At 39.5% G+C, this 15464-nt stretch overlaps 1 protein-coding gene across 2 annotated transcripts; it reads right to left on the bottom strand.

Moving 5' to 3' along the window:
* Window positions 1-380: 380 nt before the first annotated feature.
* On the bottom strand, window positions 381-15373 carry OAT (ornithine aminotransferase). Of its 2 annotated transcripts, none has more exons than XM_052798962.1 (10): window positions 15267-15373; window positions 11764-11990; window positions 10526-10750; window positions 10303-10398; window positions 7105-7232; window positions 5372-5494; window positions 3524-3652; window positions 2431-2544; window positions 1478-1622; window positions 381-728 (listed from the first exon to the last, which is right to left on the bottom strand). In XM_052798962.1, the coding sequence occupies exons 2-10, from the start codon at window positions 11960-11962 to the stop codon at window positions 568-570; spliced, it is 1320 nt and encodes a 439-aa protein (XP_052654922.1). In that variant the 5' UTR covers window positions 11963-11990; window positions 15267-15373; the 3' UTR covers window positions 381-567. The 2 variants fall into 2 exon arrangements, with proteins under 2 accessions (XP_052654922.1, XP_052654921.1); XM_052798961.1 differs by having other exon boundaries at window positions 15276-15298.
* Window positions 15374-15464: the final 91 nt, after the last annotated feature.

The following is a 15464-nucleotide window of genomic DNA, read 5'->3' on the forward strand; positions in this document are numbered from 1 at the left end:
GTACATACAGAACACAGCTCGATTCTTCTCAAGTTCACCAGCATAACACCCAGTTTGTCAAACCTTCAGTGTTAGAAGTTTTTTCTAGCTACAGATGAGAAACAGATATTCATCCATAATGACAAGTGCTTCCACCCGACTGACATCTCACCAAGGGGCAAAAATGCCAAATGTGATGTTTTGGAGAGTGATATGAGAGTGCAAGACCACCCTTACTAAAATATATATTAATTACAGCTTAAACTTTGGCCAAGACTTTCAACAATTAAACAGATTTCTACAGATATCTCCCCTCAAACATTCTGACTTAACTGTTCAGTAGGTACACAACTAGATGAACAGAACCTCACCACTTTATTTCCAAGTATTCCAAGATTGGAAACTCTTTAAAATCATTCTTTATTTTCTTCAAAGCCATTATAATTTAAAGACATAGCTATGTTTTAAGAGTCAAGTCCTCTTAGATAAAGGAATGAGAGATGCTTGCTTCAAGAGCAGGCCTTCATCACACATATTTCAACACACCACTTTGGGTCAGGCAGCAGATACACTTTAAAAGCCATGTGTTCAGAAAGACAGAATGGTCTTATGAATTATTTCGATGCACTCTCTGATTTCATCCTCCTTAATCACAAGCGGCGGTGCCAGCCGAATGATATCACCATGCGTAGGTTTGGCAAGAAGTCCGTTATCACGAAGCCGCAAACACACCTTCCAGGCATCATAGTCTACAATTAAAGGAAAGAGAAAAAAAGACACTTACACTACAGCAGAAAAAGTGGCGCAATTACAGCACATGGTATGTGGGGCCAGACTGTAAACTGTTTGCCATCTGGCAGTGAAAAGATGAAGCGCGTTCCTTCTCACAAATGAAGCGGTCACTTCTGAGCGTCTGAGCAACTCCCCGGGATTTGCAGTGAACATGCAAGACTGCTGCAAAACTGCAATTTGTCTGAAGGGGCTCACAAGTTTGCCTCCAGCACACCAAGTTTTGCTCCTTCACAGCTGAGTGCTTGTCTAGATGTAGCAATAAATTTAAAAAAGTGAACCATGCAAAGTGGAGGTAAGAGAATACCTGGATAGGACTTCAGACAAGGTTATATTTATGCCTCAATTTCAGTGCATCACGTGCATGTCCTAAGAAATTACAGATTAAGAAATCTTCCAATGAGGAGACAAAAGGATATTTGCTGGGAGCTAGATTCACCATCAGGTTTGAACATTTGAACATCAAATCATAAAAGAATTGAAATAATTAAAAAAAAAATTGTTCAGATTTACTTAGTTAAAAACCCTCTATTTTTAATAGCACACAGTTGCTTGAATAAATTTCCAGTAGGTACTACAGTACTATAGGCGAGACCTGAACCAAACATGATGCCTATAAGCCATCCCCCTACTCCATTAAGATACTTTCTATTTAAGTTGAAAAATATTTTTTCGTGCTATGATTGTGCAGTTGATTATATTTCCTTACCTTTGGTTTCCCGAATTACAATTGCATTTAATAGTCCTTTTCCTCTTACAGAAGTTACAATATCAGATGGTGTCTTCATGAGCTCATTTCTTAGTATGTTACCCATTATTTCTGCATTTTTAGTCAAGTCCTCCTCTTCAATTACCTAAAGGGAAGTCAGATCTGCAGTCAACTGAAGGGCATTGCATTTGTTTTTTGTACCATGCCGGAATGGATGACTAATGACATTACAGTTGCTGAGATACAAAAGCTGTTGCATCCAAAGTGTCACTGCAAAGGCTGCACATCCAAGTGGGTTAGTATTAAGCCCGTACTCATTCATGCTTACAAGAAACAATAATCTCTTTGAAATTTTTTTCTAAATTAACAACTTTTCATTTGCCGTTACTTACAAGTAAACGGTAAACCTCTGAAGACTCTTAATCTGTCCAGGTCCACATATTGGGTAATGATGAGGCTTTCTGAGTGACTTGCATTACACGTAGTCAGTTAGGCAGTCACAGAATAACTAAAATACAGACTCTGGACAAGACATTTTACTAGCTTCTGTTTGAGCTCCAGTTGCATATATGTGTTATCAAGCTCACAGAGCAGCAGCCTCTGCAGTATGGTATAGTAAAATAAGCCAATTTAAAAATGCCTTTGTGAAATCAGTGAAACTATTTTACCGCATTTACATAAGTGCCTTGAAACTTCCCCTAGATAAATTATGTTTTGTCATTTAAGACATTAAGACCATAAGAACAGAGAAATTAGGACACATTTCCAGTAAAGACTTTAGAATTTGTTTTGTGATCTATGCAAACAATTACCCACTACCAATTTTCCAGTCTTACTTAAAGCTAGATTTCTACTTGTGGCATAACAAATAATATCATTTATTTAAGCAAAGATCATGCCACTGTGAGACCCTTTTTTCTATGGAATCCAAATCTCTATTACAACACACAAACCTCCAGTGCTGCCATTGCAACACGGCAAGCTAATGGATTTCCTCCATATGTAGATCCATGTTCACCAGGCTTAATGGTCAGCATAACTTCATCATCACATAGTACTGCTGAGACCTAAAATGGAAAGGTCAGCCAATTCATTTACACATATTTAGAACAGTAAACTTAAATATCTCTGAAGCAAACTTTTCCTCAGGGCTCAGGAAAGGATAATTTTCAGCCTGTGGTGATAAATTACATTTAGATTCCCAGCTCTGTATAGAGGAGAGCATATCTGACAATCATATAATAGCTTAATCCCTTAAATACACTTAGCTATAGTGGTAACACATAACATCTAACTACAGCTGAGGAGCATTTCTCCAAACTGAATATTATTTCAAGAGTTTAAGCTTTAATACTCTGTTTAACAACTCAGAAATACTTTCAATTGGCCAAAACAGTTCAAGGCATGTTGTAATTTCCAGCCTAATCAGTAGGAATTTAAGTCACTCCAAAGAGGATAAAATCAATCATGCGGGCATGCCAAACAAGTTGTCCAGAAATAGCTTAATAATATATGTTTTAACACACATTAGTATTTTTTTTCCTTTACAGAATTCATCTAGAAATTAATCACAGCAAGACGGTAATAAACTACTCTCCAGAGAGAGTAAAAAAGACTAACTAGTAATTCCAGAATGAAAGGCTGACCGCTGGACACTTATTTTTCTGATAGGGTAATATCAAACTGAAGAAAAGAGATATACCAAATCTCTTCAATTAATCAACAAAGGCCAGAACACCTAAAAATCACCACCCTAAGAAGATGGTATCTAACAACTTGCCACCCTAAGAAGTCAAGTTATCAACACAGAAAGTTCAGGATACTATATAGCCATTTCAGCTATAAATGTAACATTATGTATTCTATTATTTTCTTACCTGTCTCTCACAGGTTGGGCTATCGGTGTCACAAATCACAGTTAACCTTGTAAGCATCAATTTCCAAGCACAGCAAACATCAGATCTGTTTGCCTTCCAACTAGCAGACTTTCAAGGTTAATTACTTAAAAATCATTATTCAACAAATGGATATTTATTTGTTACTCACAGGATATAAGCCACCAGAAAGGGCCTTTCCAAGAAGAATTATATCAGGTCTCACATTTTCATGGTCAACAGCTAGCATTTTCCCTGTTCTGGCTAAACCAGTCTGTACTTCATCAGCAATAAACAGAACCTTTATAGAGACAAAAAGACGAAAAATCCACACATAACAGAGAAAGACTTTCGCTCCCATTCCTAACTCAATTCAAACAATATAGCATAATTGCACACAGTAAGTGAAAGACCTTCCAGCTGCGTCACACTAAGTACACGAAGGTACTTCTTTTACCTCCTCTAAACCTCCTGGAGACTTACATATTCTATGAAATGTCAAAATACTTACAAGTGAACATACTGTCATCTCTCTCCCACATCTTTAGTGTATTCTTTTCTATGTAAGGCATACTGCACACAGGGTTGTCCAACCAAAATCTATTTGTGTTATTACAATGAGTGGGATTTCCAAAAAGTTAGGATATGTCTGTCTTTACTCCCAGTGCATCATTCGTACACTGACCTTTGGAAGCTTCTGAAAAATGCCATTTTAGCAACTCTGTAGGTTTTGTAGTCTGATGTCTAAGTGCCTAAATAACTCTGAGAACCTAACTCCAAGTTTTTGATCTTGTTCTCCTAAGCTGCACTGTTGTCACATACTACTATTTGTAAAGTACCCCTTATTTTTTCTGAGAGGTAAGTATCGCAGCAATAATGAAGACAATTTTATTAATTATGTGTCAATACCTTCCTCTGAAGGTATAGAAGGATTTATGGGTAGCACTTCCAAATTAAGAATCAGAATTCTATTGGAACGCAGACTACTGATCTTTAAATCAAACAGGCAACACTAAGAGAAAAAAAGCTCTAAATCAGCAGACCTTTTTTAGTTGTTTTCCTTACACTTGCAAAGGATGTGGCCTAGGCCTGTGGGAGAGGCTGACCAAATTGGTCCTGGAATAAGAAGGCATGGCAGCCTGCTTGTGAGAATTAGCAGTACCCAAAGACAACTGAAGGACATGAGAATCTACATAACCACATCTTCCCACCCTTCCACAGACACTGAATGCAAATATAATTCACTAGCACAGAATAGAAATTATGGATCTAACGCTCCATTTTCAAAACTAAACATTTCTTAGTAGACCATGAGAATATACATAACCACATCTTCCCACCCTTCCGCAGACATTGAATGCAAATCTAATTCACTAGCACAGAATAGAAATTATGGATCTAATGCTCCATTTTCAACACTAAACATTTCTTAGTAGAATTCAGGCAGGACATAATATTCAGAATAGGAGTCAGGAACGTGATATGAAACAGAATCTGAGAAAATTCCAAACAAAAGAACAAAACTGTAAGACTTCTGCTCTTCAGAGATCTTAAAAGAACATTCGTAAGTATATGACCATTCTCTTTAGTGTTTCATTCTGTGACTCACTACTGTTACTAACTCTTGATAGCACTTATGCACTCCAGTAACAAGGTCCCTCGATAGCCATGGTAGAACCACTGCAGAAATTGGCTTCTGGCCCAAGAAACTTATAATGTGAAAAATAAATCAGAAGTTAAATTAATTTAAAATAAATGCAGTTTCAAGAACATTCATTAGAAACTTAAATTGGTGACAGTAGTAAGAAACAGTGAAAAAGACATGCTGCTGAGAAGTACTTCCTGGTAAGTTATTGCCAGGAAATACAAGAAGTATTCCTACCTTATTTGACTGAAAGAAAAGGAAATGATTAAATAGTTTATGAAATCCTGTACCTTGCATATGAGGATGACCTTACAAGATATGCCAGTAAACACAGTGTGTAATGCTAAATCCACCTTGTTATAGCGAATTCCTTACATTGTGTTTTGTGCAGAGGTCCCGCACTCCTGTGAGATAACCTTTGTCAGGAACAACTACACCTGCTTCACCTTGAATTGGTTCCACCATGAAAGCTGCTACGTTGGGATCTTGAAGGGCCCGCTGTAAAAATGGACATATGGATAGGAAAGACAAAAAGAAAAAACTTTTACTGGTGTCAAATTTAGCAAATATACAGATGAACACATGTAGCAGAACCTAGCTCTAACCCTGGTGTTCTACTTCAAATGACAATAATAGTATTGATGTCAGGCGGTTATCCCTGAGTGCCATTTCAGTTCCAACACAGAAGCCTATGTCACTGTTTGCCTAGAAAAATCAGCTGGTGTGCTTGCTTGGGAAATTACAAAACTTAAAAATTGCAAACCCAGACAAACAGGTTATCAGATCAGTTCATAAATTACCTCAGAAATACACTCAGTTTTGCATTACCCCACACAAGACAAACAATTGCTCAATGCTTCCCCAGTACACCTCCAACAAAAAAGAATGGAGCTTCTCCAGAACAATTCTGTCACCTTAAAGCAAAGTCCACAGCTACATGCTTGCACCATCAAGTTCTAAAAGGTTTAGAAGTCCATGAGACTCAAGAGATGTAATGATTCCCAGCATGAATTTACTAAGTATTGCCCCATAAACAGAACAAATTCAGTTATCAGTCTGATGGACATGGATCTAAGTTTCAGGTCTCCAGAGCGCGTTCAAAGCCTCAGTAAAGTTGGCTGAAAGCCACTAAATACTTACAGGGCTTTCACAATGGGCAGCCTTATGCAGGTTCAAATCTGAGTAAGCTTTTCCACTCTGCAACTATAATACACTGAGAGACCTTTGTTTCCCCTAACCAAACTCCTAGGAGGCAAGAATCTCGGTCCTATAAATGCTCCAATCTCCAGAGCCGACTCACTTGTACTAAGCAGACCCAACAGGCACAGAGGACTAACCAACTTGTCACTCATGGAGACGATGTACCTAGATGATGGAAAAGTGTCAATGCCAACGTTCCTAGCGCTTCAGGACTATCTGTGTTTGGCTGGAACCCTCTTGCCTCCCAGGTCCCAAGCCCAGCACACTATGGATGCCATCAAGCACCATCTACCCTTTAATACCCAAGCCCACATTAAGCGGGTGGGAAGTTTTAGACTAATCAAGGTCAACCCTCCCCAACAGCTTGACAGGACGCATCTCAGAAAACCCAGGGAAATGCAGAATCACTAGCGTTCCAGTGAAACACCAGCTTAGCATGGTTTTAAGGATGCTGTGAAACTGGAAAGACTTGTTTGCAACTGCAGTGAATTCTATTCATCTGGTCATTGAAGAATGCACAGCATTTCTGAGAAAAGTAGGTAAAGATACTAGTTTCAGAATCCAGATCCTGACTTTGGAATGCATGCTACTGATCTGAATACCCTTACACCTTATCTGCTGTTCTTCATTGGTACCTTGAACATCTTAGTGACATGGGAAATGAAACAGATCGTGTTGTTTTCCTTTTACATCCTAAATCAAAGCTGAAAATCAAAACCAAAGCAGAATTTACACACACTTCCTATACGTAATTATAACATATATATTTCTTATATATGTCTAGATACATATATCTTTATGTCAAAGCACATGTTTCAAAGGATAAACTGCTGATTTTCCTGCCTTGCTATTTACCAATGAGTCACTGTAACGGGATTTCTTACAAGAAAACAAAAATTGTCAAATACCTCAAGAGCTGGTAGGTCATTGTATGGGATCACTTCGAAACCTGGCATAAAGGGTCCAAATCCATCATAGCTGGATGGGTCGGTAGAACTAGAGATAGCAGACATGGTTCTGCCCCAGAAGTTGCCAGCTAAAAAAAAAAAAAAAAAAAAAATAAAGAGGGAGATTGTTACAAAACTAAGTAAGAGCCAGAACAGTTTATAGGACATCCCACTTTCCATTTGGTAATGCATTTTAAGAGTTGTCTAACATTAGCATATTAGCATCCTTCTCCTAATTGCTAGCATTTTACATTGATGCCATAAATACATGATGTTGCTATATCAAAACCAAAAGAAAATTATACTGTAAGACCTGGCAAGTATACAAAATAATTTCCATAAGCTTTGTTAGTAGCCTGAAAAATTGAAAACAACTCAGAAAGATAACATATTTTTAAGGAAGATGTGTAGCTTTTACATAAACATTACTCATTAAATGCAGAAAAAAGTAAACAACACCCAGAATTTAGGTCCTAAAAATAAAGCTGCCCATAAGCCTAAATCAAAAAACCCACTTCTGTGCATTTCAAAGTTCCAGGAGAAGCCATTCATATTTGTAAAAGTATTGTGACATTGCACTATTTCATACAGAAACATCAGTTAAAATGTCTAGGAACCAACTATCACCAAGCCTATGATATCTTCATTTTAATTTTTGAGTTAAATCAACATACTCTCAGCTAATCACTACTAAGATGTTGAATAAGACTAAGGAAGATTAAGGGTTCAACACCTTCATAGCATTACAAGCCTTTTCTTTCTTTCCCCCACCAATTTCTTTGTGTAACTGTGATCCTAGGGGCAGAGGATGTTCTCAATCTGCAGGAAATCCTGAAGTCAATTATTACTGACGTAGCCACCTCTAGGCATCCCTTCTTTCTAATCACCAATGTAAATAGCATTACACTGTTCACCATAGCAATGCCTCCTAGCAGAACAATCCCTGCCATGCTTTGCTGAGTCACGTGCCTATCACCTCAAGGTTATGTTAGCGCAATCCTCTGTATCCTGTAACAAAGCCCTGAAGACTAAATTACATGAAGTAGAGCAGTCTATCTGCTGATGGCAGGCTGTCTCCACCTTAGCAGTCCAGTGTCCCTACTGGCTCACTATCAAGCACAGCATCTACCTCAAGTTCTCTAGACTGATGTTTAAAGTCATTTTTTATTCTGACCCTAGCTACCCAAGAGAGCTTTTTTCCTGCCAAAATGCTGGCTTCTGAGAAGAGAAGGATTACTTTTTTTTTTCTCAACTACTTGGCACATAATTATATATTGTGGTTCAGGGGATGGGATCATAAAAATGGAGAGCATATCCAGTTTATCAAGATGAGAAAGCACTTACTAAAAGTTAGTTGACTGAAGTGCAAAATAAAATATATACAGAAGAGAAGGAGGGAGAAATATACTTGTTCAAAGAATTCCCTGAAGAAAAAAAAAATCTAATCTAATCGGTCCTAGAATCCATAATGCGTAATTGAACTATGAATTTCAATTTATAAATGCTTCCTAATGATAGTTTATGGTTCAGCTACTATATGCAACAAAAGTCAAAACCAGTATTTTGCAGCTGTAGCAATTAAAAAAAAAGTCAATACTGAAGTAGTAGCCTCTATTCTGGAAGGTTTTATAAAATACAGAACATTAGAATTGGGAAAAGTACTTCACCTATAACCAAAGAATACCAAATGTAAGTTATTTCAATTAGACATAATTTTTTTTTTTTTTTTTTTAACAAAGCACAATAGCCTCTTCAGAGGCAGGTAACTTCTCCCTGTTACAGAGCCAAGCGGAGCAGGCAGATGAAAAGAGGAAGTATACCACGTATATAATCAGGACTTTCCAGGGTCCCATATTTACTTTAGCAATATTGCTTTTACCTTGATTATATGATCAAGACTACAGTATGGCTTTACTGGGTTAATGCCAACTTCTGGAAGACCTTAAGAATGCAGAAGAAAACCAGTGGTAGGGAAAGCCTAAGAGGGAAGCAGGCTTAACCCAAATGTGGAATCTATGAGATGGGTGGCAGCAATCTAAGGAATGAATTCACGAGAAAGGTACATAAAAATCAACCAATTAGGAATGAAAAGATACTGCACTTTAACACCCAAGCAGCAGTTAAAATGCAGCTGGAGTTAAAATTCAGCATGGAGGACTGAACACACTTTCCATGTGACTTCAGGCAGCCACTCATCAATTTTTGACAACTAAAAAGGTTAAGTAGTACAAATAAGGTCCACTTTATATATTCAATTGCTGTTTATAAAGCTTTATAAACCACCGTATTAACTATGGTTTCCTTCCTGTATTTAAGCTCATTGTTGCATTTCCCTTGCAAAAACAGACATTACCAGCAGCTCCTGACAAAGCACAACTATCCTCATTGCCTCTCGATGCATACACCTCCACAAGGGAGAGGATCTGAAATTGATTTGTCATAGGAATTATATTCATATCTCTTGCTTTTACAAACACGTCTGTTAAGATCACATGCGTTTCTTAAAGGACATTACATTTTAAAAAATGTTTATAATTCATTGTAACTATTCAAGGTTAAAATCAAATAGCATAAGCATACACAGAATATTTTGTCAACAGAGTATCATAGAATCGTTCAGGTTGGAAAAGACCTTTAAGATCATAAAGTCCAACCGTCAACCCAACACCACCATGCCCACTAAACCATGTCCCGAAGTGCCACGTCTACACGTTTTTTTAACACCTCCAGGGATGGTGACTCCGCCACTTCCCTGGGCAGCCCGTTCCAATGCCTGGCAACCCTTTCAGTAAAGAGATTTTTTCTAATATCCAATCTAAATCTCCCCTGGTGCAACTTGAGGCCATTTCCTCTTGTTCTATCACTAGTTACCTTAAGGTCCTGCAAAGACTGTTGTAGCCACAACAGTAGTTTTTTATTAGAATCACCAACTGCAGATATGTAAGCATAACATAACCTGTTAATAGGTTGAGAGCTTACATTATTAAAGTATCAAAGGTTACAGAGACCTTCAACAGACTTGCTTCAGGGAAAAAACTGAAGCATTAAGAATACTGCAAAGTAATCACTACAGGTATAGGAGAAAAGAGAGTGCTACATGCAGTGTCTAGAGATCTCTTCCTCCTCAGTACCTCAACTTGTAACACGCACTTTACATACCCGCAAAAATAATTTTTGCTTTGTATTTTGGAATTCCTTTCACAGTGTATGCCCACTTCCGAGCCAATTTACAGGCAGTTTCTCCAGCTTCCACTCCTAAAACATAAAGCAGTACCATTATCACACTTGTACATAAGACAGGCCATTGATGCAGTATCAAATGTTACAAAACCATTGAATCTCACAGACAAGAAACAGAACAAAAATAATTTTTTTTTTTTACCTGTGTTCATTGGAAGAACTTTGTTATAATTAAACATTTTGGTGACAAACTCCTCATATTCACCAAGTACATCATTGTAGAATGCTCTGGATGTAAGGGTCAGTTTTTCAGACTGAGCTTTCAGAGCATTCACGATCTTTGGGTGACAGTGGCCTTGATTAACAGCACTGTAAGCACTCAGAAAGTCAAAATACTTTCTACCTTCAACATCCCACACATAAACACCTAAGAAAACAAAGGTATGGTCAATACACAAAATAGAAGAAGACATGAGATAATACTAAATGGTATAAGCTAAGAATTACAACACAACCTGGACAAATAGAAATGGTACTCTCGCTATTCCTTAGGGCATACCTGAAAGGCCCTCTAACTAGAAAATAATCAGTTGACAAGGAGAGCATGAGCAACAAACTAGTACAGTACAAATAAATGCCCAATGAGGAATCAAGAAAAGAAGCATTTCCCATTTAGAGCTGCTATTCCACTAAGTTAGTAAGTAATATCAGAATATTTCTTCCCCTCCAAGTTCCTGTTTTGGGTCCTAAAAAGCAGACAGAGAAGAATACTTTTGTAAGAAAATTAATAAGAATTGGAAGTCATAAAAGAAAGAACAAAACCAACAGAACCCAAATAGTCTCAAAACTTAAGAGACCAACAGCTTTGAGTTGTCTAAATGTGTATCAATAAAGAAAAACTACTGGATCACTACGCTGATAGCATTTCAATACAAACTCATAGAATTTAACCTGCAGAGCACAAAAGCCCCTTAAACATAATTAAAAACCAGAATAAATTTAAATTAAGCAATAGTACAGGAACAGTACACAAGAACTTAAATAGGGTTCCAATGCACCTTTTCATGTTCACATTAACATTAAACCTCTCCACACAAGGTAACAGAAGAAACAAAATTTCTTGAAACTTTCTTGCTGAGTTATTCTGAATTATCAGAATAAGATTATCAGAAGATTATCAGAACTTAGACCTCTGTTTAGAGAAGTCATTTTAGAGAGACTACAACTTTATCAGGTGGCTTATGCATAATGACCCAGTTCTCTAACCAGCAATTAGCTGTCTTTATTTCATCGATTATCTCAATCCCATCCATCCCACCCCCCAAAAAAACCCCAAAGGTTCAGAGACTGATTAGGTCAGAATCATTACGCCATGATCCCATCCCATCTACACACACACATATCCCATCTACACCACCCAGGGAAACCTAAATAAAATACCTTTTCCTTTCTCCAGAGCCACAGGCAGTGGGTGATAATTGTGGGCACCATATTTAGCCTCACGTTCAAATATGAAATCAGAGGATGGAGGTCCCTGAATGGTTTTTTTTGTGGCAACTGAGGTAGCAGAACTCAGTGAAGCGTGAACACCTCGACAGAGAACAGCAATGCTCTGAGAGCGGGTTAGCTTGGAAAACATTATTGACTTCAGGTATGTTGTTATAGATCTGGGGGGAAAAAAAAAAGTAAGTTAATAATTAGCACTAAGAATACTTCAGAAGAAATGTATGACGCGATTGAAGTGGTTTTACTGCCAGGATTACAGGTTTCTCAACTCTTTTGCAATTCAGTCAAGAAAGCTTATATGAAGTATAAATGAATGCGGTACTAACTTCAAGTAAGTATTTTTTTCTATTTTAACATACACTTACAGTAACAGAAAGAAAACTGCGTGACTCACCAAAACTATGAACTAGTCACATAATTTTCCTATGTGTTCCTTTTTCATTGTGCCTTAAATTGTGACTGGATTTATTAATATAAACTACAATAAGAAAGTTAAGTTTATCAAACTTCTTGTGCTATTGAAGTGCCTTTCGTCTAACAAAGATTTCCATAAGACAAACCTTGTCACAAAATCAGGAAGTAAATAATATAATACTGGAAAGAAGCACCTGACTGAAATAATGTTTGGCTGATAATATTATCAAATTTGATAAAGGATTGATTAGTTTTAACTGAGGTCAGCTTTAAGAAGCAAAATTTGTGACTTTTTATATAAATTGCATTCTTGATTTTAAAACATTGCCACCTACATATAAAGTACTCACTGTTTGTAGCATTTTAAGACCATCAAAAAATAGATGGAAAATAATAGTATGTCAGATATTAACTATCATTATAGCACCCTGTATTTTCTTAGTAAAACTCAGCGATTTCCCTTGAATACATAACCTTGTACTGTTAACATCTAAGGATAATCTGAGAGTAGAATTTCATGAGACAAACACACTTGCATTTCCTTCCTGTGCCTTCACCTCAGTCAATGTAAAGATATGTCCCAGAGAAGGGAAACGGAGTAGGCATTTTAAAAGCTGTTCAAGCAAGCTCTCCTCACAGCACCAAGTACTGGGAAGAGCAGAGAACCACTGAGGAAACAATGATCACTTTAGCAAGACCAAGAGTTCTCAAAGCTCAAGTTTCCAGTCTTGCAGAGCATCACACTCATAAACTGGCAAAAGGTATTAGACCAAAAGGAAGATCGCAGATTACAGTGACAAGTACTCTGATTATCAGATGCAGCCTCCTTTGTAATGTACTCCATGGCAAACTGAAGAGCTAAGTAGCCTTGACACTGCTGCACTACCTAACAACAAAAGCATACTGTAAAACTTAACCAAAATATACTTATTAAATATCAACAGGAGAATCCAGGGATGTTTTACACAAGGGTGTTGTTATTTCAGGCTGCTTGCAGAGACAGAAATATTAAGTCACAAATTAATTCTAAATTTATTTTGGAAAAGGTCTGCACACTGGATGTCTCACCTTAAACAGAGACGCATTTCTTTCAGTGGACTCCTCAGATATTACATTGCTACTCCTCACTTCTAAGCAAAGTGAGAAGACTATATTCTGCATCTACCAAAACTGGCTACCAAAATCCAAGTCTTTAGGAAGACTCAGTAGTCTCCATTCCAGCAAGAGATGAATGGCACCTTCACAGCTCTGGGCATTTTACCGTCTATCATCAGTTCTGGGCATTTTACCGTCTATCATCAATGCCGTTAAATATTAGCCATTTGTGTTAATACTTTTCAAGACCGTTATTCACAGATTTTGCAAATAAAAAAGACAATGTTTCAAAATATTTGTAAAATATTGTTGCAAATAAAAAAGACAAGAATTCCAAGTAAAAAATACTTCTCTGTGCAAGAAAAATTTTTGACAGAAACTCAGCTCAGCTGCAGCAGTCAAAATTGCAACTTGGCTTAACTCCTACAATTTAATTGGTCTGTGACATCCTGGCCCCTGGCACACCTCCAGAGCAGCTAATTCTATCACAAGCTTCTATATTTTTGGAGATTTTCCAGACATTCCTGAAATGAAAGCCGTAAAGAAATGAAAGTCTTGTCTGCCCTGTATCAGAAAGCTACCTTTCTGCATGAAGAATTACAGACCACCAATCTGAAGTTTTTCTTTTAGTTCTTTCAGGCTGGAAAATATTAATCGGAAATTTTTAAAAGGGCTTTCCCCTCCATGAGGAGGAATGCCCTGCAAACTATGCTAGTGAGGCTACATCATTTTAGCCAAGGTGTGGGAGATTACATAGAGTAGAGCTGAGTGAAGCTGAGAATTATGGATGCATCTGGAGTTAAAAGGTGACGAAAAATTTGGGTTTGAGGATCAGCAAGACAAGATGAACAGAAACTTCAGGAAAGAGGAAGGGCACAATAAGGGGGGGGGGGGAGAAAAAATCCCAAACTTATTACCAACTGTGAGGAAGTAAGAAATATGATCGTGCCCTGCAGCACGCAGTACTGGAATCAGAAGCCAGGGCATTTCACCAAGCGGAAAAGGTCTTGCATCAGAATAAAAAAGCTACTCAAAGCACAGCTGTAAAACATACTTGAACAACTTTGCTCAACTGTTGAGCAAGAATATCCAGACAAGAGCACTGCGCCTGCAGACCTCACAGGTAAATTGAATGGCTGTATGTACCCAATCCCTGAAATACACCCCAAGGTAAATGCCATATGTCATCGAATACACAAAACCCACTCAGATTCATGTTGATACAGCATAGAAGATTGCATGCCACGCTGCAGCCTTTACCAACTGAATTCAAAGGGGGTGAATGTTCAAGGGGACAAGCTATAGCAGGAGGGGTATCAGTCCAGACATGCCAAACTACCTTTTCAGACTAGCCCCACATCAGAAACGGCTCAGGACCTAGATCGGCAGACAAGAAAGATCAAGAAGCCCAGCGGTGAAATACCAGAACCCCCTCGCCATCCCCCTGGCCGAGGCCACTGCAAAGGCAAAGAGGGTATCATGGACGGCAGGAGGGCTGACAACAGGCTCGGAGGAGGAAGGTGACTCTCTGCCGGCTTGGCCTGCCCACCCCTCGGGGACAGGCTGTCACACCCCCGGCTCCCCTCACAGCAAGACCGCTCTGGGGGGCACGGGGGACACCGGGCCCCGGTCCCGCGGCGGGTCGGGCCCTCTCTGGGGGGCTGAGGGGGGCGGCCAGGCGCTCCCGGCCCCGCCGCGGGGCCCTGCCCCGGGAGCCAGCCGCCGTGGGGCAGCCCGACACCCCTTCCCCCGACCCCCCACTGCCTTGGCGACGGGGCCTGCTGCGGCCTTGCCCGCGCAGCAGCCCGCCTCGCCCACACAGCCGCTGTCCCGCCGCGGGCCGGAACCCGGGGGCACGGTCGATCCCGGGGTTTCCTCGGGAGGCAAGAATCGCCCGGCCGGGCCCGGCCTCCCCCGCCGCCCTGTACCTGCCGCTGCTGCCGCCGCCGCCGCCGCTGCTGCTTCTCGGCCCGGAGCCCGCGGGGAAGAGGCGGAGGCGGCCGGCGGCAACTGTCACCGCTCCTCGCTCCGCGGCACGCCACGCCCCTGCCCGCCCGACGTCCCACCGCCGCCGCCGCCGATTGGCTACCGCCGCAAGATTGACAGCCTCCACCACCAGCCCTCTC

Source organism: Harpia harpyja, chromosome 10 (assembly GCF_026419915.1).
Source record: "Harpia harpyja isolate bHarHar1 chromosome 10, bHarHar1 primary haplotype, whole genome shotgun sequence".
Classification (NCBI taxonomy): Eukaryota; Metazoa; Chordata; class Aves; order Accipitriformes; family Accipitridae; genus Harpia; species Harpia harpyja.